Genomic DNA, 22,507 nt, shown 5'->3' with positions numbered 1-22,507 from the left:
GCCTTTATGTAGTGTAGTTAAGATTGTCTCTCGTATTATCGGTATTGACCAATGTTCAGTTGACAAGCTCTATCAAGAAAAAAAGACAGTTGATTGGTGCAATACTTTCCATTCTGCAAATTCCTTCTTTCATAAAATGCGAAGTAGTCAGCAGTAACGGTCTCTGAAAACGAGTACCAGTAGGTTTAGGGATAGTTTCATTCCTTGTGCCATTAAGGCCCTACTTTTTTTTATTCATCACTTTATTCAGATTCAATAAAGAAAACATACAGCATTAAAAAAATAGACAGATCACATCACGAAAAACAAATCATTAAATGAACACAGACGCCCTAGATTCGTCCATATAACAGGACATGCTAGGGAGACAAAGAGGGACATTTGCAAAAACAGGTTTACAGGACGACACAAATGTAAAAAAATATATGAGTAGCAGTTACTATTATTTATTATTAAGGAGAAAATTACTTCCACGTCTCGGCAGTTTGAAAAATTATTTTTGATAATTTATTTGAAATTACATTATTTTATATACAATTAATAATTTTATTATATTTACATTTTTGAGGAGAAAATTACTTCCATGTAACAGTAGTTTCAAGAAGAATTTACAGATTAAGGGGTGTCCACATGGGTTCATCTTTGGCATAGAAAATGCTGAATGACGATAAGAGGGCGAGTTTCGAAATATTATTTCTAAAGATTTTGAAAGAAACTTGTTTGTTGCCAAATTATTTAAAAAAAATTATAGTATTAAAATTATGTGGTGCATTTATTGTAAGTGTGCACATGTTTGTGTTACCTATGTATTTGCAGCATTACGCAGAGCCAACCCAAATTTTAATGTATAAATGTACATTGATAAAATAAAGTTATATTATATGAAATGGATAATAATATTCTTCTACACTAATTGGTTTTGCACTGTACCAAACACATTTCCACACAACGCAAGTTACTATCAAACGCAAATCCTCTAAACAACACTTTTTAAGTATGCAGTATAGACCACCTATGTCATAGTTAATCTCCACCTTTGTTGAACAAAATAAACAGTTAATGTATTAAAAAATGGAGCACACCTTGCCTTACTCTCCAACTCTCCTTCTATGTCCGCAATTCCCTTCTCAATACGATCCTGCTCCTCAATCTCCTTTCGGTCTGTCTCCTTTTCTTCCTCAATTTTCATTGCACGTCTCTGCAGTTTAGGACAAAAAAATAAAATAATTATTTTATCAATTAGAATTTCTGATAAGACAGAGTGAACATAGGGTGTTCCCAATTTACAGAGCTTTTTCCAATGAAAAGTTTACGACCAGCAAATGTTATAATGGGATACAAAGCCTAGAGTTAACAAGATAATCTGAGATTACAAATCCTCGACCTGTTAATAAATAATAACACTTGTATAGTGCATAATTCAAGATAAAGCTTCTATGTACATGAAATAAAAAATAACATTTAAAACAAAGAAACAAATATAGAAATAAAGACACAACTATTCTAAAATCTGCATCTTAATTCAGATCAGCACCAAAATTTCCGAGAGCATGAGATATATGTAACATTGTCAATGCGTGAAAATTTGAAGTACATCGATCCAGTCGTTTTTGAGTTATGTGCCCGGAAGGAAGGACACACACACACCATGCACACAGACAGACAACAACATGCTACTGCAATACCCTTCATTTCTCCATCAGAGAGGCAAGGGTGGTTAAACATACAAAAAACAATTTAAATATTTAAATTTTGTAGAAGTTTCCTAGCTCAACACAAATGGGACCATATTTCAGGTACTTCATATTCAATGTTTTCCTTACCACCAGATCTCGCTGCATTTGTTCCTTTAACTCCTTTAATTCTTTCCTCTTCTTTTCATCTGCTGCCTCTTTAACTTGCTTCATCTCACCTGTCAATAAAGCAACATTGTATAATACATATAGTATAATAATACATATAAAATACATGCTTCTATAATCTATATTTTTAACTTTACTGTGTTTGGCATCATGACTGTCAGGCCCAAGTGGAAATAATTAAGGAATATTCCTTCACAGAATTGAGTATATATAAACATAAGTGCTGGATGGACCAAATAACAAGGTTGAAACATACAGGCAAAATCCACTATTACCAACATATTTTTTTTATTAAACTTGCAGAGCCAATAGCATCTATGCAACGAAAAAAATAGAGAACCAAAAAAAGATATTTTAATAAACTACATAAAACATAAGAACAGAACAAGTAAGATAAACATACAATATATAAAAATAAATAAATAAATTATTCCAAAGTAAAATAGTATAAAATAGTTGAAATAAATTAAAATAGAGAATTTGCATGTTTACAGATTTCTTTATTACCTCTTATTCTATTCAATTCATCTACAGCAGTCCGTCTTGCTTGGATCAGCAGATCTTCTCGTGCCTTCTCCAACCTAGTTTCCTGAACAAAAACCAAAAGTATAGTAAAAATGTGAATGACATTTATATTGTTCGTATTAAATATATTACACAAATCTCAGTCCTATTCACTGTATCCAACTGTACAATATTTGAGTACATAGCACTCAAATGTCTGATCAGAGCAAAAAATGTCTTATCAGACTTTTACTGTACAATATTTAGTACCTCGCATTCAAATGTCTGATCAGAGAAAAAAATGTCTTATCAGACTTTTACTGTACAATATTTGAGTACATAGCACTCAAATGTCTGATCAGAGCAAAAATGTCTTATCAGACTTTTATCAAACATTTGTACGATGTTAAGAGCTTGTTTCCTAAAACTTCCCTCCTTAAGCACTAAGACATTAAACACTCCCAAATGATCAGCTCTGTAAATTATAATTCACAACCCACCCACATCATACCTTTTCCTCCTTCGACACAGTGTTGCGTCGGGCTATGTTGTGCATTCGCTCCGTGTAAACATGCGTCTCCTTATCAATGCGTTCTAACTCTTCCAGAGAGAACGTCAGAGTGAGTCGTGGAATTGGCACATGATTGTTGCATAAAAAATGCTATAAAGAAAACACATTGAGTAACATAACATTATGCGTATACACTATCACATATCAAAACCAGCAAAACTTACAACGATGGGCCATCTACTGGAATTGACTTAATTGCCAAAGTTATGAGTAAAGGTATTACAGCTTCTCTGTACTAAAGTATACAACACAGCCACATTCTTATGATTGATAATTACTCAGTTTAATAATTAGCGTCAATATATAGTTTGTCACATTCAACTTCAGTGTGAACTAAGCCTTAGATTTGATACATAAGAAAGCCACAGTGATTCATTTCATTGGTTTAACTAAATTAAACAATACAAAATGACTGAGAATATAAATTCATCCAGCCTACTGTTCATTATTTTAACTTCATAGAAGTCAAATTTGCAGTTGAATGATAAATTATAAATCATAAGAAAGACCTTCCATCAGAAAAATAATAATAGCAATGTGTTTCCTCATAGCCAATCACTGAAACTGTAAGCTAAGGATGTTTTGTTTACTATGCTTAACAGGATTAATGTAGTGTTACTCACCCCAGGACAGCATAGCTTCATCAAATTCAGAGTCTTTCCACACACATACATACCATTGGCTAGTTCCTGCAGGAACATTGGGACACTGCTGCTACTATTTTCTGTATTCATGACATAACCATGTGTCCAATAGTACTTGTCTGGAAATTAAGACCAATACTTAAAAGTTTGTACAGGCCATTATTTTTATATAATTATATATATAAATAACATGTCCGTATCAAATTACAAAACAAATGAGATTCAAAAATATAACTGCTACAAATTAAAAATATAGATAAAAAATTAGCTTGACATTATCAACTAAATATTTTAAATGCAATGGTGATTTTGTATGATCTTAAAAGTAGTTATTATTTTAGTTATTTTCCATCATGACAGCTCATATGATTATATTTTCTTACCTCTGTATTGAAGATACTCATCGTTGGCTGTGATCATAAATTCTCCATACCCATCACGGCAGATGCCATTGAAGATCCAGTCCTGAATAAACCTACAAGAAAATGAAAATTTCCTGCATGATTCCCTCAACAGAACTAACGAACACAGATCACCAAATACTACTCTACCTCTGAAGAGTTAATATAGAGGGCGCTAGAGATTCACTCACATGAGATACGGCCCGCAAGTAGTCCGAAGCAGTGCCAATATCACTTTGTAATTCTGGGACTTGCAACAATCCAGGGCTTCCTGGTAAATGTAGGAGAGCAGTTGAATTCCAGTAGGGAGAGGATCTCCGGGATCTCCAGGTCTGCCAAACCTCCTTCTGTGGCACATACAGAACATCCATAAATATCTATAAAAAAAATACAAAGTGTAAATGAAATGCACAAATTTAGTAAACATCTTTTCTGTGGCGTAACAAAGTGGTCTGAACCAAATCATGTAATTCTCCAGCCAGCACCACTACTTAACCCTTACAACTACTCCCACCACAAATCATTCCACACCACCACCCCGATGTCAATACTGTGGGTTTTGTCAAATACATCAATATATACTGTACCTTAGCTGGGCGATGAATTCTCTGAAAGCATGTCGGACCATACTAATAGTGGAATGACTATTCCACGGCACAGTTAACACTCGTGAACTATACAACTGTAGGAAGGTGCGTATGCCACTACAAAATGCTTGTAATGTCAGACCCCCGGTGTACATCGAGTCTAACGAGCGCTGCACTGCAAATTGACTAAGCTGCCAGTACTGAGTGCCAGCCTCAGCTAGGGGTGCTAAGCTCTGGCTTAACATCTCTGGTGATGTTCCCTTGTAGTGAATATTACAGTTTACATGGAAGGATGAAGTTTCCTGTTTCACAAAAAGAAAATAAAAAATGATTCATGATTAGGAGAGGAGGATAACAAAAATATTAAAATATGCGGCAAGGGCAGGCCAAACCAGACACTCCTCACAAAAAATTTACTTTTAGTTATTAATACAAGGTTAAGCAGTGAAACGTTATAAAAAATGGTAAAAGAATCATTGAAATCTGACATTTCGTTATGAAGTTAGAGGAGTAAAAATATACAGCTGTTTAAAAACAGTATTTGAGAAATCAACCTTTAAAGTTTAAGATATCAGACATCGACAGCGACCATCACCAAATTGTAAAAAAATGTTGTTTTAATGTCAAAATAGGGAAAATAATAACATAGCATTTCTAGTTTCGTGCAATAAAATAGATTTCAAAAACTTTGACAATCCAACATGTTTTGATCATTATCTCAGAAACACAATTTGCGAAGAGTGACAGGTTAGGCATGTCATTACTAAATATGGTAACTGAAATTGATATTTTGGAAGGTTTGAGCCAAGAAACGTGGAATTTGAAGGCCAGCTATAACTCTATTGTTATTATCAGACAGGTTTTTCTTACCCTTTCAAATTGGAAAGTCCTTGAAGGAATTGCAAGTAGTATATTGAGTCCATCTTTCACAAGATCTGACTGTGTTAATTCAACTTGATTTTGAACCTGAATGCTAGGCTCTACTAGGGTTAACTCATATTTTCTTAGATGGTATAAATAGTCCAATGCATCTGGGCCAGCCTCTGACAGATATGGCCTCTCGGCGGGCTTAGGAAAGCTGAGAAACAGATAATCGTAAAATTCAGTGACTTTCTTGGTGGTTATCATTGCATATTATGAGCCTAAATTTTATTTATTTATCAACCAAATCAACAGCAGACACAAATCCGCCACTTACAGAATGGTACACAAGACAGGAAACAGAAAATACTTAACTAATCACATCCAAGATAGTACGACCATAATTGCAATTTTCAATAAATAATATATAGTCAAAACTACCATATGTGCTGCATTCCTAACTGGCATTATGTGCTGCATGCTGTCATATATGCTGCACTGCTAAATGCCATAAATACTGCATGCATGGTGTCATTCGTGCTGCAATGCTAACTGCCATATATGCTGCAATACTAACTGCCATACGTGCTGCATGCTGTCATACATGCTGCACTGCTAACTGCAATACGTGCTGCATGCTGCCATACGTGCTGCACTGCTAACTGCCATAATGTGCTGCATACTGCCATATGTGCTGAATGTTGTCATAAGTGCTGCACTGCTAACTGTAATACATGCTGCATGCTGTCATACATACTGCACTGCTAACTACCTTACATGCTGCACTGCTAACTGCCATATATGCTGCACTGCTAACTGCCATACGTGCTGCATGCTGCCATACGTGCTGCACTGCTAACTGCCATACGTGCTGCATGCTGTCATACATGCTGCACTGCCCCATCAGACACCTGTTAATTGATGATTTAAGAGAGGGAAATAACTCTGTGATGATGTATTTAATTAATGCATTATTTATTCATTCTAAACAAAATTTATCATGAAATTGACAAGGGCAAGCATTCCATAAGGTTTTTAAGGGCCTGTTTCTACTGGAAGGAAAAAATCAATCGAAAATCACTTTTTTTCTTGCAGTAGAAACGGGACCAGTTCGAAAAAAGCGATAAAAAAAAATTGATTAACAACACGCAATGTATAGCATGTTTGAACAGCAAATAACTGATTTTGACGGTGCACTATTTAGCAGCAACACAAAAAGCGATTATCAGGTGAAACGTGACCTTCAGGTTGAACCACGATCATATTACTCGCGAACTTTAAAAACTATTGTTCATGTCCAAGGCCTACAAGCTAAAACATCAACAGACAGGTGGAGCGATGAAATTACTCGTTTTGTAATTATTTTGTAGGAATATATTGGGCCTAGGACTCTCCACTCCTCTTCTGGGCCTCCATTTTCATCTTTCATTCGCTGTCCAGAATATTTGAATATAAGCATTTGTTACCTTGACAAGGAAGAGCTCATGGCCGTGTAGATTTCTTCCGGGTTCCATTTGAAAAACCTGAAGTAACAATTTTGATTTGATTTTATTTATTTGATATCAACTGAATAACATCACAAAACCTGAACAACTGAATACAATGAAACAAAATTGAGAAAACAAGTCATCAATGTTGATATCTGAGATAACCCTCTAAATCCAAATAAAGTATTTATTTCCAGATGGGTCCCCCAATAATTTGAATTGATCTACTAAATGGTAGTAAATTTCCAATATATTAAAAAAAATTATTATAGTCATCATGATCGTAAAAAAAAACGATGTTGTATTGTTTCACAATCTTACCCGAGCATTTAATAACAAAGTGTTACAACAAAACTGGGTTAGCATTATTGTAGTGTACAAATGATATATTGTGTAGTACACTAGGTATATTATGTCAATAATCTTCATGGTTGGAGCACAAACAATTTTTTCCAGGTGTAGTTACAAGTAAAGGAATAAAATAGTAAAAAATAAGTCTACATTATCAAATTTTACATGACAAATTTTTGTGATGTGCCCATATTCGGGCATGATATTGTCATATTTACACACAAATATAGACCTATCACAGTTGTTTATCACATATAATTTTGGAGCGCACAAAGCCAGGAAACAAAATGTTCAGCCTACCAATGTATCCAGATTATGTTGTTGGCCCATCCTATCGGCTCTGTTCCCTGCGCATTCAAAAAGTTCCCTGTAGATTCAAGTAGAATCATTATATTGGCAACAGGGTGAAAATATATCAATGACACTTAAGCTACGTTCACACCAAGAACGGATCCAGTTCGGTGCGCGGACAGAAAATCGTGAAAAATGGGTTCAGTGGTAAAGAATAGGACTGTTCACATTAAATTTGTACACTTTACAAAAAACGTAACAACTCATGATTTTTTGTCCGAGGCTCCGGACCGGATCCGGGCTTCATGTGAACTTAACTTAAAGGTCTGACAACACTATCTGGCTGCTACTTCTATTTTCACAACGTAACCTGGATTGAATCTTCTCCTGAGGGAGCTACGTTGGCCTCAACCTCTCAGCACCTAATCACCTGTGCTAGTGCAAATGTGAAAGACTCTAAAGTAAACCCCGTGAGGGGAGTATATCCTCCGTACAAAAGAGTGACCTAAAAATATGTCTGAACGTTTCGAAAAATAATGGGTGATTTCCACGCAGATTTTACCGAAAATAAGGTTTTGACCTAATCTTGATGTATAAACAATGTATTATGCAGTAATTACGATTCTGCACACCTATATTCCTAGTAATTTTCCGCACAAATTTGAGCTGGTTTTTGAGAAACTGTATACTCCACACAATTAAAAAACTTAAAAGTATGGCAAATGTGTAACCGTTTACTATGCTCGAGTCAGCTAGGGCTGGACTGTATGTAAAATAAGTGCAGCAAATAATATCCTCCTTGCAAAAATTATGCTAAAAAACCGCCAATGCTTGCTATGCAAAATTTATACAGGAATCAGCCCATATTTTCTGAAAATTCTTTCTCAATATTTAATCAATATATGCAGGAGTTAACATATTTATTATAGAAATCAACAGTATTCTTATAATAGAAACATATTTATATAGGGCCAACAAAAAAAATTAAAAAAATCTTGTGTTGGCCATGTTTTGGAAAATCAAAAAATTGGGTAGGTTGGTAGGATTTTTTTTTTTTTTTGTAGTGTAGTAAAAAAAAAAAAAAAAAAAGGGATACAAAAAATCAAAATGCCGAGCCTCAATTTCATACATTTTGGGTCGGTCGGTTGGTCGGTCGTGGCCAACACAATTTTTTTTAATTTGGCCTAGTGGAATCATACCTAGAATAGTGTGCATAGCCATTAAGCTGAATATCATGCACCTGACAAGAATAATACCTGTCTCTTATACACATCTAGATGTGTATAAGAGACAGGGGCAATCAAGGGAAAAGTCTATTTTTGACAGACCAGAGGAAAAGCAATGATGGGAGTTGATAAGGGTATGTCCCAGGCCGATTCTGGAAATTTTGTTCAATTCTGATACTTATTATGGCTATTATATTTGAACCAAAATAATTTGTTTGTCCTTTTTTGTTGTGGCAACCAAGGCATAAATGTAAGGGGAGTATTAAACCATGCCACTGTTTATTTAGTTAATGTATTAAAACATTCAAGATGCTTCTAGCTTCATTATATTTGGGGCATATATTTCATTAGTGTACTTTACCTTGTTTACCTGCGTTGAAATTGGTAACCTAAGAGGTTTGTGGCCAATAGGTACTTCTGCCCCTGTTTCTTCACTACCAGCCAACAACAAGAGTAATTGTAAAAGAGCTTTTGTTTCTGTACTAAGATCTGTAGGTAAAGAGGAGATTCCTTTTAATCGATCTGGAAGATAGTAGGCTGACTACAGTCTCCACATCACCTCGGGGCTATAGGTTTACCGTTTTCCGAAACTAGAGCAGTCATTATTTGTTTTATACAGTATACATCATACAAAGATTCTAAAAAAATGTAATGAAAAGAGTACCCACCAATTAGACTTAGGCTTATTTCCTAGGCTTTGGCAATCAAAGGGCCAATCTCTCAGCATCATAGCGGTTGAGTCCCCTTTACTGTCTATGACTATCATAAATTACATAGTCAGCGTTTTAAGTGGGGCCTAGAAATTATAACGCGAAATTACTGTACTGCATTGGCTGGTAATCAATTTAAGCATTGTTTTTTTGTAAAAAATCTGAACATTAGATATCAGTGAAAATGAAAGCCTTGATTTATGTGCTTCAAATAAAAGCAGAGAGGGGCTTTCAGAGATGGATAATCTATAGGGGCCTATGGTTGGGGCTGATGTAAGAAAATTTATAAGTATGGCACGTCTGGATGGCCGGAAATGGCACTCTTAAGACTCAAAATTTGAGTAGAATTTTCTTTTTCTCAATTTTTTTAAAATTGTGAAATCTCTATAGTATGTTGCTCCTTTCACTAACCTTCATCTTTTGCAGCAAGCTTTTCAACGAGCTCCTCCAGTCGGCTAGCGCCATCATACAATCGTCTTTCCCTCAATTTGTAAACATTCACCAGCAAGTTCTCATAGACACTAAATCCCCCTTCGTTGCACACTATTTTGGTTGCATTATGCGGCCCTGGTTGATATCGAAAAAGACTGTTAAATGCACATGTCCTCAAACGGCGTTTACACTCTGCAACGGTAATAACAGGCTGGACCAGATGTGGGCCAAGCAGTGTAGAACCAAGTAAATGTTTGCCAAGAGAGTCAATGTTTTCAGCCACAGAATTCATAGTTATAATACCTTAAATATTACTGACATTGTTAATCCTATTCCCTTTATAGTATTTAAACACTGAAAAAAATAGAAAAAAATACATTATATACCCCTTGCAATGTTTATACATTGGCCTACCTGAAACGCTGGCAGCGCACTACCCTGGTAGGCAGAATATTCTCGTAGTATAGGAGAAATGTATTGGAAATCAGAATGCTGGTTAAAATATGAAAGTTACATGGATGAAATTCACATTAATCATGTTAGCATTAGACAAAAAAATAAAAATCTACGAAATTACAGTAACAATAATAACAATTTAACAATAACAATAATAATTTAATAATAATAATAATACTGTAATAATAATACATGAAATAATAAAAAGCATTTATATTGCACCGCATATCCAAAAAACATTTCCTTATAGGCGCATTGCAATGCATAAAATCATGAAATCACAAACATAATCATTTGAAACATCAAATCGAACTAAATGTGTTTTACGCCACAATTATCTATTTATCTGTAACAAGGAGCATGGGTCTAATAATAAGAGAACCCGTCAATTCGAGCGGATGCCACTTGAAGCAAATGCCATTTCTAGCAGATTTGATCAAAATTTACTTCAAGCGCATGGGATGCTAATTCATGCGGAAAAAAGATCCACTTTTGTGAACAACAGGTTCCTTGTGCAAGTTAAATTTACGAATTACTACTAGGCCTACCCTAGCTACTTCCCTATTTTGAGCTAACAAATTGACAATTTGTCACCTTCTGATCTGATTTTGTCGGAACGATAATTCAGTACGTATATAGTTATTGAGCCTAGGCCTAGGTATGCGATCTGACTACCAGCCTAGGCCTAGGCTTATATAGGCATAGGCTAGGCCCTAGGCTAGGACCTGGGCCCTAGGCCTAGAGTAGTAGTTTAGTAGCCGAGACTGACTGGGAGAGCCACGCAAACAACACAGGGGATCAGCACGGTCGCCATCTATTTTTGATTGAACATGAATTACTAGTGGATCAGGTATACTGGCTGGCTAGTCCTTTTAAACACTAATAATTACCATGGATTCTTGAATTTCCGTGTTTGTCCACTAGGCCTAGGCTAGACCTCCCAGGTGACGAATTCTATCAAGTTCTCGCCTCGACGATAACAGTGACAAATCGAGTTTACCGCGTTTGGGGTTAAAAAAAACAATTACTCGAAACGTATGGAAAGCCCAATCCGCAAAAAAAATAAATAAATAAAAGAAATACATGTACTGTTTCATTTACTACACGCGATCACACTCGGCATCAAATGCAAGCACAGTGGCGTCGAGAGCCAGTAAGGGCCCGGGGACAACACCTCACACCTCATCTTCGTCCGGTCTCCCCAGTAGATCCGGGCCCCGGGGCAGCGACCCCCCTGACCCCCTCTCGACGCCACTTTTCAAGCATTCACACATCATGAATACTTATTCATTTTTATTTATTTACTATCTATAAATTTGTTGACTAATAGATTCGCGGCCGCTACGACCCTAGTCTGAATTCCATTTAAAGCACCAAATAGAAAACAATCAATACGTCGCGATGTGCTTATCAATTGTGTGGTTATTTTTTTTTTTTTTGCAATTATACAATGATAGATTCTTAAGATTTGTAACTCAACGATAGGCAAGAGGTGGATAGGCCTTTAGCCAGTACAATACGTAGGTCCTAGTAGCATTTAGGCATTGTTGAGTTGAATGGAATCCCTTGGCCTTCATGGCCGGCGGAAGCGGGGGGCCCGCCGGGGGGGCAAAGGTAATAATTTTCCCGGTTAGTAATTTATGACTTGGTGTGATACCCCCCACCCCATATAGAAAACAATACGACATAGAGCTTATTTTATTGTTAATATAGGGCACACATGTGTGTTTGAAACTAAATATAAGCATTTTCATCGTGGTTTTATTTATTACAATCATAGGCCTATTCTTTCACCATCATTACACATTGAGGCCCTTCTTTTATGTAAAACGATCTATCTTAAATTTTCTTTCTCAAGTTTTTGACTATTATGTTTTTAAATAACTTAGAAGGCAAAGGAGGGCAAGCACAAGCTTTAACCCTAAGAAATGCGCGCGAAGCCCGCGAAAAATATTTATGTTTTAATTCTAATTTCGTCGGAATTGATCAAAACTCCCTAAATGTGCAATTTTTAGAGGAAATTGGCCTACCTCAACAAGAAATGCTCTTATGTTATATTCAGTTTAAAAAAACGAGTGTGGCCATATATAAGCATTTTCCTTATGGCTTTATTTATTACAAACATATTCTTTCAACATCATTACACATTGAGGCCTTCTTTTAGGTAAAACGATCTATCTTAAATTTTCTTTCTTGAGTTTGGTACTATGTGTTATAACTTAGAAGGCAAAGGAGAGCAAGCACAAGCTTTAACATTAAAAAATTCAAGGTTTTCCCCCTCATGAAAACGGTAAGGTAAACTTTCTCATTACAGTAAATAAGCCTGTTATGTGTGTATAAATACATTTTTTTTAAAAATTGAGTAGTTGCATACGATTTTTTCCATGAGATGAATCCCAAAAAGAAAGGAAGGTCCGGGGTTCTTCCCCAGGAAAATTTTGATTCCTAGAAGGCGGGAAATGAGCTTTCCCGACTTCTGAGGTGTCTTTTACATTAAAGTCATTAAAAAATACTTCAAAAGTCGGGAAATCTCATTGTCCACCATTTAGAAATCAACATTTTCCAGAGAAGAACTCGAACCTCCCTTTCTCTGGGTTCATTGATTCATTATAATAATTTTCAAGAGGGGAACACCTTGAATTTTGAAGAACTTAAAAAATAATTAAGTTCTTCAAAATTCAAGGTTTTCCACTCTTGAAAATGGTCAGATAATTTTTTCCATGCGTAGGTCTTAGTAGCATTTAGGCATAGTTGAGTTGGATGGAATCCCTTGGCCTTGGCGGCACCCTGGACGCGGCCTATGCTACACACACACCCACATTGAATAAGAATTCCTGCTGACGCCCCTATAATTCATATCCTTCCATATTTTCTTTTAATCCTTTTGAAGATAAGAGTAACGTGTGCAAGATTAAAAGACCAACAGAAAGTCAGGTAGGCCGTAGGCCGTCCCTGTACATATCCACTAAATACATCTTTATGGGGTTCATAACTAATAGATGGGGATTTACGTAAAATGCTGGCGCACCCCTTAATTGTGTTGAAAAAAATAATTGTTGTATTATATTGGATTGTGTACATTAATTATTGGCAAGATTTTTAAGGTATGAGAGTGCAATTTTACGGGCACCCAGAGAGGTCTATATTCTCACAACTTTCGCACCTCACCCCAACCATGTTGGGACTGAGGTGGTGTGGACTCTCATACACCCAAGGGCGCAGATCATAGGGGCAGTGGACACGTACCCCACATATTTTTAAGGTGACATTGGCGAAGAACGCCGTGGGTAGTAAAATAGTAAATACTTTAAAGATAAGTTTTAATAGGGTAGATAACAGTGATTAATTAATAATAATAATAATAATAATAATAATAATAATAATAATAATAATAATAATAATAATAATAATAATAATAATAGTGTAGTTTTATATAGCGCACATCCATCTAATGTAAGATGCTCAGGGTGCTTGATATGTGGACTAGGAACTCGATCAATGATATGAATTAGATCGATGATGATGAATTTTACTATATAAGACTGAGTGTCATATCCGGCATCTAGAGAAACTATTTGTAGTTCCCCAAATGTTACCACCTCCGCGCCAAATGGTGGGGCTGAGATGTAGTTTTATTTTCTATGATACATCCGGCCATCTACAGGTACTATTTCCACGAAATGTCCCCCCACCTTTAAAAACAGATCTGCGCTCTTGCACGCACCCCCAATCGCTAAATCCTGCATCCGCCCCAGAAAACAATTGAGAAAAAAACGTAAATTACATAAAATATATTTGAGAGACCTTTCATTCAAAGGCACTTCCACGATTCCGGGATACTAAAGTTCCGATTTTACTGGCACTTTTTTTTGTTTTAATTGTAAAATGTTCTTTTTAATTTCTCATGGTCGAAAGTATTGTAGAGGTGGATGAGGTGTAAAACGTTGTTAATGCGCTCAGATGATTAAGATGATTTAAGAAGGGGAAAAATGTGCTGTCTTGACCGGAAAAGTATATATGAGTGGGAAATTGTACTGTACTGAACTTGGCATCTTCACGTGCATGTCAGTTGCCATGGGAATCGCGCAAAATGACTTTTTGCACTAACATCATACTGCAATTATATTCCTTATTTCAACAATTATTTAGTATAGATGAGGTGGCGTCCAGTGGTTAATGAGACACACGTTTGCCGCAGAAAACATTATTTTTCTGTATCTACTCGAAAATTTTCCTTTTGTCACAACATTGTTGAAATGCAAAAAAAAAATTAGTAAATTTTCATTTGCTTTAACTTTTAATTTTGTTGGTCAATTTTCACGAATCAAATTGTAGTTTATAGAGAAGCACTTAAAAAGTTCGTGGTCAAAACAAATCAGATGTAACAGACATTGCGAAAAAAATAATAATAAAATAGTAACACCATCAAAATATATGACACACAGACTAATAACCAACGGCTGTACTCGCAACTTGTATCGTTTTATGTATCAATAATGTACAATGTTCGCGTGTGGAGATGTGCATCTTTTGTTAAATTGCATTGATTAATGCATGCAATAATACCTTCACGTTGATGTAAACAACTGATGTAAATTAAAAGTGGTATTGTTTTATAAAAACCTAGAAATAAAGCATCTGCACTTGTGCATAAACCAAGTCTTGACTTGCAGACGATATAAAAAAATGATAAGAAAATTCCCCGTAAAATTCACATGATCTCCCTCTCTTGTATTATCAAGTGTGATCTCAAAATTGATGCATGCATTTAAACATATTAAAAACAAACAAAAAAAAACCCACACACACATTCAGAATAACGTCTCTTCCATGTGTATCCCAATTTGATTAAACCTCAATTCACATTCACATGACATCTCTCTTGTATGTACAGCAACATCCTACATATTTTTTTTAATCACTGACTTTTTTCTTCAAAATTTTCATCAACACTGGTAAATTAACTGACAGATATTCCATTTGATGATAACTCAGTTTTATTGAGTGAATTAAATAAATACTGTATAGTAAATGACCAACATCAAGCACCAAAACAACTACTATCAGCTATTTTTTTCTTCTTCAGTTGTGGATTCAATTACACTAAATTTTACTAAAACAAGTACTGTACCTGTTTACCTGTTTTAACTACCCAGTTTGGAATGGAAACCAAGTTTATTTTGCACTAAAATACAGCACAATACTTAGACTTGCCACAAGTCTCTAATTTATGGATAAGTTTTTCTTAGTATTAGCGCATTTCGGAAAGCGCCACCAGCGTCAGTTTATGTTGGGAAACTTTTTTGATGAGAATTGAAAAGTATACTATGGAACGCCATGCAAATAAGTAATATGGAACGCCATTTGTGCCAAATTCGATATTGTTCTTAAGCATTTCAACTGATTAAGAGAAAGATTAGGGACTGGAAACCAGTCTACACAATACTATGATAAATTTAATAAAATTATCTATTTCTCTAAAAGATTTTATCAAGGATAGGAAAAGATCAAATTATACGTCTTTAAATTCTTCTTACCAATGCAAAATCATCCCTTATATTTTCTTAGCTGTCTTTTAAAATTGCTAGGTACAGTACTACAGCATAACTTCAAATTAATTAGATTCATGTTTCTTCCAATTTATGTTTGGTATGTACACAAGTGTTCTTTTAATTGCATAAACATTCTTTTCAAATTCTTCCACATTGTTAAAAATATGATATCAAATTTCTTTTCAGATAATCATTTTACCTACAGAATTCTTAACATTGTGTATGGCTTCCCTCCTGTATGCACACTCTCAAATGTAAAGTACTTTCAAAGTGCTAAACTGTTCCTAAATTTCTTTCCACAAATGTCGCATTTATAATTGTCTCTCTTCTTATATGTATCCTTAAATGTTTTTTAAAGTGTTATACAGATTGAACTTTTTCCATAATGTTCACATACACATGGTGTCTGTGCTGTATGTTATTAATACACATGTTTTTCAATGTTCAAATTTGATTAAAAATTTGTTCCACAATTACCACACTTGCATGGAATCTCCTTTCACAATGATCACATTTTTCCTATTTGCAGCCTCAAATCACTAATGTTTCAAAATGTTCACATTCAAGTGATTTCTCTTCTGAATCCTCAAATGAGTTTTCAAATTGATACTGTGTTTAGTTTCTTTTCACACTCATAAAGATTGCTTTCGTTTGTGTATCTTCAAGTGAGTATTCAAATTGCTACTTTGATAAAATTTCTTTCCACAATAATCACATTCAAAAGGTTTTTCTCCTGTATGTATCCTTAAATGAGTTTTCAAATTGCTATTTTGATAAAAATTTCTTTCCACAATATTCACATTCATATGGTCTTTCTTCTGTATGTATCCTTAAATGTGTTTTCAAAGTGTCACTTCTACTAAACTTTTTTCCACAATGTTCACATTCATAAGGTCTTTCCCCTGTATGTGTCCTTACATGTGATTTCAAAGTGGTACTGTCTTTGAATTTCTTTTCACATTGATCACATTCATACAGTGTTTCTCCTGTATGTAACATTAAATGTGCTGTCAAATGGCTAAAGTATCTAAATTTTCTTTCGCAAAGATCACATTTGTATGGCATTTCTACTCTGTGTATCTTCAAATGTGTTTTCATGACCGAGTCTGAATTTCTCTCCACAATGTTCACATTCATATGGTGCTTCTCTTTTATGCATCTTTAAATGTCTCTGCAAATGACCCAATTCACGAAACTTCTTTCCACAATGTTCACATTCATATGGTCTTTCTCCTGTATGTGTCCTTAAATGTACTTTAAAATCACTCATTTGTTTGATTTTTTTCCCACAATGCACACATTCATGTAATGTTTCTTCTGCATGTATCTTTAAATGTCTGTTCAGATGACCCAAATGATTAAACTTCTTCCCACAAAGTTCACATTCATATGGTGTTTGTCCTGTATGTATTCTTAAATGTGTTTTTAAAGTGTCATTTCTACTAAAATTTTTTCCACAATATTCACATTCATGTGATCTTTTATGTATCCTCATACGTGTTTTCAAAGTTATACCATTTTAAAATTTATTTCCACACTTGTATGGTGCGTCTCGCTTGTGCATCATCATGTGTGATTTTAAACTAATACTGTCTTTAAATTTCTGTTCACAATGTTCACATTCATGTAATGGCTGTATTCCACATTGTTCAAATTGTAATGGTGCATCTTCTGTTTTAATCCCCTTGTGTGCTTTCAAATTAATTAAATTAAAATAATCTCCACAATGTTCACATTTATATTTTACCTCTTCACACGTTTGTATGTTTTTCTCTGAACTGCTAGACATTTCAAATTTTTTTTGAACTTCATTGCATTCATTCATATTTTTCTCCTCATAATATTAACAGGAAACAAATTTAGATGACAATTTTCAATAACAGAATATTCTGTTTTAACTGAAATTAAGCATGTTTCATTAGGTCTGCCTTTACTTTCTTCATTGCTGGAAAAATCACTGCAAGTGTCTAAAATATAAAAAGATATAGAAAAAAATCAGAGCAATCTGCTAACGCTCAATATTATATAAGTTTAAAAGTAAATGATAAGATTACTGTGCTGTATTAGTTATTGAAGAAGCCTTTTTTGTAATGGGAGGCCATGTTAAAATATATATAAATATATAGAAAGTGCATAGTTTTCTTGATTTAAAATTCAAAATTGAATCCGTACTCGCGCGAATAAGCGCCCAGGCATTTTAAATATTTTTTGCACTTTCTGAGGGGCGCCTATTTAAACCGGGCGCTTATTTAAACGGGCGCTTATGAAACAGAGTGGAAATTGAAGGGGTGCTTATGGAAATAGATGAAGAGTTCTTATGGGAAATTAAATTCAAAAGGCACTTTTTGGCTTAAAAAGGATTATATAAGGACATTACGAATGGTGGTTAGGCGGAAAAGAAAGTCGTCCAGAGAACATGGCTCATGACAAGAATGCTGTGAATATTTACATAACAGCAAAATAGCAGATAATTGGATGACAAATTACTATGTAAGAGGAAAGTTGGAAATATACTGTCTGTGTAGGGATCGGAGCTCTCATCTGCCCGAGAGAAATCCTCATTTTGATATTGGCCTATAGAAGAATGTGATTCCACTCTGCAGCTCAAATCATGCCAAAACCACAGTCCCAGAATTGATTGAATTATTGACTTGCTAAAAAGAAAATCTTATGATATTATTTTAGGAGACGCTTATTCAAATTAGAAGGGGTGCTTATTCAAACGGGGCACTTAAGGAAATTTTCATGTTAGTAGGGGCGAGTATTCAAGAGGGGCACTTATTCAAATGGGGTGCTTATTCGCACATTGAATAAGACAAAACACACTAAGACTAAAATTTATAAATGTTCATAAATTTTCTAAAATCTTTCAAATTATATTTATGTTTATGGTGATTAAATCCATAATGTACAAAATAATAAATAATAATAAAAAATAAAAAACAAAATTTTAAAAAATGGTTTATTTATTAATTTTTTCAATTGAAATAAAATAAATATTAAATAAAACAAAAAATGTATTATGTTCTCATTCAATCCATATTAATAAGGAACAATGTTATAAATTACACACCTATTTCAAATTCAATTTCAGAATTCTTTTCCATATTATGTTGCACTATTTTTTCAAATTCTGCCATAGCCTGCTAATTCTTTCAAAGACAATTATTGATATCTGGATATTTTCAGATCTGCAAAAAAAAAAATAATTTAATGTGCATTAGGATCAAAACAAGCAAAACAGAGTTCTGTAAACTTCTAGACCTTCACATTTTTTTTTTGCGTATCACTCTCTGTAAGTTTGCTAGGCCTCTTCATCACATCATTTATAATAGTGTGGAATTTTATCCGAAAAATATTAAACATTTCCCCATGCTAAGCCTGCTATGCATATTAAAATGATGCTTCACAATGCCAATGGGATGGCTGGGACTTGCACAACAGCAACAGATGAAATGGATAAAATTTAATGAGATAAAAGATGAGATAAAAAAATCACATTTCATACTCAGAAATACAGGTCTACTGTAATGTAAATACTTAAAATAACTAACCTAAAAATATAAAATCTAAAGATTAAAACGTCTTACAACAAAAAGATTATACCAGAGTAGGACTACTTAAGAAATGCTGACTACGATGTAGAATCCATTTTTGGTGTAAAAGAAAAAAAAAACATTAACATTACACAATTTGATAAGCAACAATACATTTATACTATTGTTGTGAATTTTTTTGGTTGTGAGCGTTTCTCCCAAGCATTCATGATGTATTTTTACAGAAATTATCAAAAATAGAGGTATCACAAATATTAGAAGACTGAATAATTTATATAATTTAAATAATTTAATTTTAATATCATCATTTGTTCTTGAAAAAAAGTGTCCATGTATCATAATCGTTACAGAGTAGGTCATTTTCAAGATTTGTTAAATGTTGTTTTCTAATGATATTTCCAATTTCAGTACTGTGCACTGTAAGTAATAAAGGGTTTTTAATTGCATGGATGAGGATCCATTTATTGAATTATTATTTTATTGTTATTATTTGTACCCTCATTTTTGAATGACTTTTAAATTTTGATTTTTATATTATTTTTATATTACTTAATTCTTTTAATTTTTTTCATTAATTATCAATGGTCTTTATACACATTTTTATTCTGCCTTTTATATAATTTTAATTGTTTAGTCTTTATACATATGTAAATTTAACCAAATCAAATGTTTAAATTGTTGGTTGATTGATCATTGATTTTTGTTTGTCATTTTTTACACATTTGTAAACATAAATAGAATTGTTTTTATGTCCAAGTGCCCCCATCGGGGGCCATAGACACTATGTCATGATGTAGCAATTAAAGATGGCAGAAAAGAGTAAATCCGGTGGAGGAATGATGGGTACTACTACCACCAGGTGGGGGCGCTCTACTGAAAATCGAATAGCATTTGGAATTCGAACATAATTGCGTTCAAACTCGAACATGCGTTACAGAGACGCAGCACGCGTTCGCCACAAACGCCTTTAACCATCATTTAAAGGACGCCATCTAGAATATGGTAGTACTTTTCAAGATCAACGATATAACGCGGTGACTCCAAGTTAATCTTTTTTAGTGTTTTTAGTGCAATAATATAATACTGGGCCTAGTAGTATAAAGAATATTGTTATGAAAGACAATTTTCACGAAAAATTCAGATACACTACAATGACAAACACATCTGCATATTGAAGAACGTAAGATTAAATTCAAAAATAAAAACTCCTGTATAAGGCAGTAGACACATGCTCCCACTGGGAGCCTATTTTTAACTGTAACCTGAATATAAGTTTGACTTGGATTGATATCAGCTAGAACAATGAATACACTACAGTACCTGAACTTTACAGCAGTTCTAAGTCACTGCATGACTGATTTCATCATCTCACGCTTGATTGCACTCACAAAGAAACCAGCCTATAAGGTCACATGACTAACCTGGAAAAACCCATTTCTATTTTTGCAGACACTTCATGCACACCTAAAACTTAACAGAGAATTTTAAGGTAAATATTATATTAATTTATGTTGTTCAGTGCAATAGATCCAATAAATATCTTAATGGTTCAAACAAATTAAAATACTGAACCAAATTATTATGTTATCTGAGATGATAGCACTGGCATATTATGAAAACATTTCAGATCAACAGATTTGAAAAAATGTTGATAGAGGTATACAGGCCTACTAAATATTAAACAACGTGTAAGACATTAATACTAAATCAGTCCTGTACACAGGTTTTTATTGGGTAGGTGCAAATTTGTGGAAGGTGGACGAAAATGACTATGGGCTACCAAGCGACAGAACCTTTTTGAGGTTGAGTGGGCGGAGCTCCATCGAGCCCAGATTTTTTTGATTTTTTGAGGTCTTAATAGATTTTGAAGATATAATATAAACAGTATTAAATGCTTTTGTCAGTGGCAGTCCAGGAAATGGGGGGAGGGGGCAGGGACACAACTTCATAGATGGAGGTCGATACACAGTACCATAGTCCCACATTTTCATAAATTTTGTATTGAACACAGTCATTAATTTCTGTGACAGAATTATCCAAAGATAGTTTCTGTTTCTGAGATTTACCTTAAATAATTAGGGTTCCCTCCATGTATTATGTTTCGTGAAACCCTCAAAAACGGTCGCCAATCAATTGTATTGCGTGGGTCTATAAACTTGGCATATTTATTGCCAAAGCAAACTAAATTCACTAAAAAAATATATATACCTTTTCAAAATGTAAAAATAAAAGCAATAATCCATACATCTATATAACCATAATATAAGTATATAAGTTATTATAAAGCAATGAATGTTGTTATCAAAATGGAAAACAAAGAGAATAATATGCAAATACTTAATTGGCTATCAATTGCTATAAATACATTTACATTTCGAAATTTATTAATTATTATAACTGTATTCAAGTTTGTACCTAAAAATCAATTACCTTTGTTTACCTACCATTTAAAATAAAACATGTTTGTACAGACTTCCCTCAGAATACAGACTAATTGTTATGGCTAAATATTTTCAATTAAAACTGTTTCCCTGCTAGTGATTAGCGAAACTTCAATTTTGCTAATCACATTAATAACGCCAATATTAACTGGATTTATTTCCAGCAGCATGTTCTAATGACCTATAAATGATGTCTGAAAAGAATGTTTACTAAAATCGCAAAATGGCCAATGGTCAATGGTTGTACATTTGTATAAGCTTCCTATTATGACTACAATAGGCATTATAATAGGCTTTTATGATTTGTTACATGAAATAAAGTATTTCACAAGTCTTGCAAACACCATTACATTTTACATCAACCATGTCAAATTATTTTGGTAGACATAACTTTGTTAGCATTTTCAGTTGCCTTGAATTGCTAGAATATAGAGCACGTGTGCAACTGAGAGTAACTGGGTATTTTCAGTTGCTTTCAATCGCAGGAGCACTTATGTAGCCTTCAGTCGCACAAATCTCAGTGCTCTCAGTTGATCACAGTTGCTTGCCAGTTGCAAAAGTTCAATTGATGTAA

The 22,507-nt window shown here is 34.1% G+C and overlaps 3 protein-coding genes and 1 long non-coding RNA gene across 4 annotated transcripts in view; all 4 read right to left on the bottom strand.

Moving 5' to 3' along the window:
- The window catches only part of LOC117120492 (gamma-tubulin complex component 6-like), a 15,881-nt gene extending 9,762 nt beyond the window's left edge, over positions 1-6,119 (bottom strand). Inside the window, exons 1-10 of the mRNA XM_033265507.1 lie at positions 6,016-6,119; positions 5,440-5,647; positions 4,570-4,871; positions 4,174-4,359; positions 3,965-4,056; positions 3,561-3,700; positions 2,878-3,027; positions 2,370-2,451; positions 1,824-1,912; positions 1,026-1,198 (exon numbers count right to left, since the gene is read on the bottom strand). Of these exons, the coding sequence (XP_033121398.1) occupies positions 1,026-1,198; positions 1,824-1,912; positions 2,370-2,451; positions 2,878-3,027; positions 3,561-3,700; positions 3,965-4,056; positions 4,174-4,359; positions 4,570-4,871; positions 5,440-5,647; positions 6,016-6,119 (1,526 nt within the window). The remainder of the gene's footprint in view (positions 1-1,025; positions 1,199-1,823; positions 1,913-2,369; positions 2,452-2,877; positions 3,028-3,560; positions 3,701-3,964; positions 4,057-4,173; positions 4,360-4,569; positions 4,872-5,439; positions 5,648-6,015) is intronic.
- A 615-nt stretch (positions 6,120-6,734) lies between these two features.
- Positions 6,735-8,810, bottom strand: LOC117120494. The gene is made up of 3 exons (XR_004447368.1): positions 8,759-8,810; positions 7,569-7,635; positions 6,735-6,953 (listed from the first exon to the last, which is right to left on the bottom strand). It is a non-coding gene; the product is annotated as an uncharacterized LOC117120494 (long non-coding RNA).
- Positions 8,811-9,089: 279 nt separating this feature from the next.
- LOC117120491 lies at positions 9,090-11,777 on the bottom strand. Its single transcript, XM_033265506.1, has 3 exons — positions 11,274-11,777; positions 9,907-10,281; positions 9,090-9,274 (listed from the first exon to the last, which is right to left on the bottom strand). Exons 2-3 carry the CDS (start codon positions 10,217-10,219, stop codon positions 9,090-9,092), a joined length of 498 nt encoding a protein of 165 aa, XP_033121397.1. The 5' UTR covers positions 10,220-10,281; positions 11,274-11,777.
- A 5,206-nt stretch (positions 11,778-16,983) lies between these two features.
- Positions 16,984-17,430, bottom strand: LOC117120490 (protein krueppel-like). The gene has a single exon (XM_033265505.1). The coding sequence runs from the start codon at positions 17,428-17,430 to the stop codon at positions 16,984-16,986; it is 447 nt and encodes a 148-aa protein (XP_033121396.1).
- Positions 17,431-22,507: the final 5,077 nt, after the last annotated feature.

The sequence above is a fragment of the Anneissia japonica genome, unplaced genomic scaffold, assembly GCF_011630105.1.
Source record: "Anneissia japonica isolate Jap-2015-1 unplaced genomic scaffold, ASM1163010v1 scaffold1698_len283567_cov170, whole genome shotgun sequence".
Lineage (NCBI taxonomy): Eukaryota > Metazoa > Echinodermata > Crinoidea > Comatulida > Comatulidae > Anneissia > Anneissia japonica.
The sequence above is the reverse complement of the archived record's forward strand: the minus strand, read 5'-3'. Positions and strand labels throughout refer to the sequence as shown.

Coding starts and splice junctions, on each gene's coding strand:
- LOC117120491 (XM_033265506.1), bottom strand. CDS start 10,219: ATGAATTCTGTGGCTGAAAACATTGACTCTCTTGGCAAACATTTACTT. Junction 9,275..9,906: donor GCTTGCTGCAAAAGATGAAG/GTTAGTGAAAGG, acceptor CTTTACCTACAG/ATCTTAGTACAGAAACAAAA.
- LOC117120490 (XM_033265505.1), bottom strand. CDS start 17,430: ATGAGGATACATAAAAGATCACATGAATGTGAATATTGTGGAAAAAAT.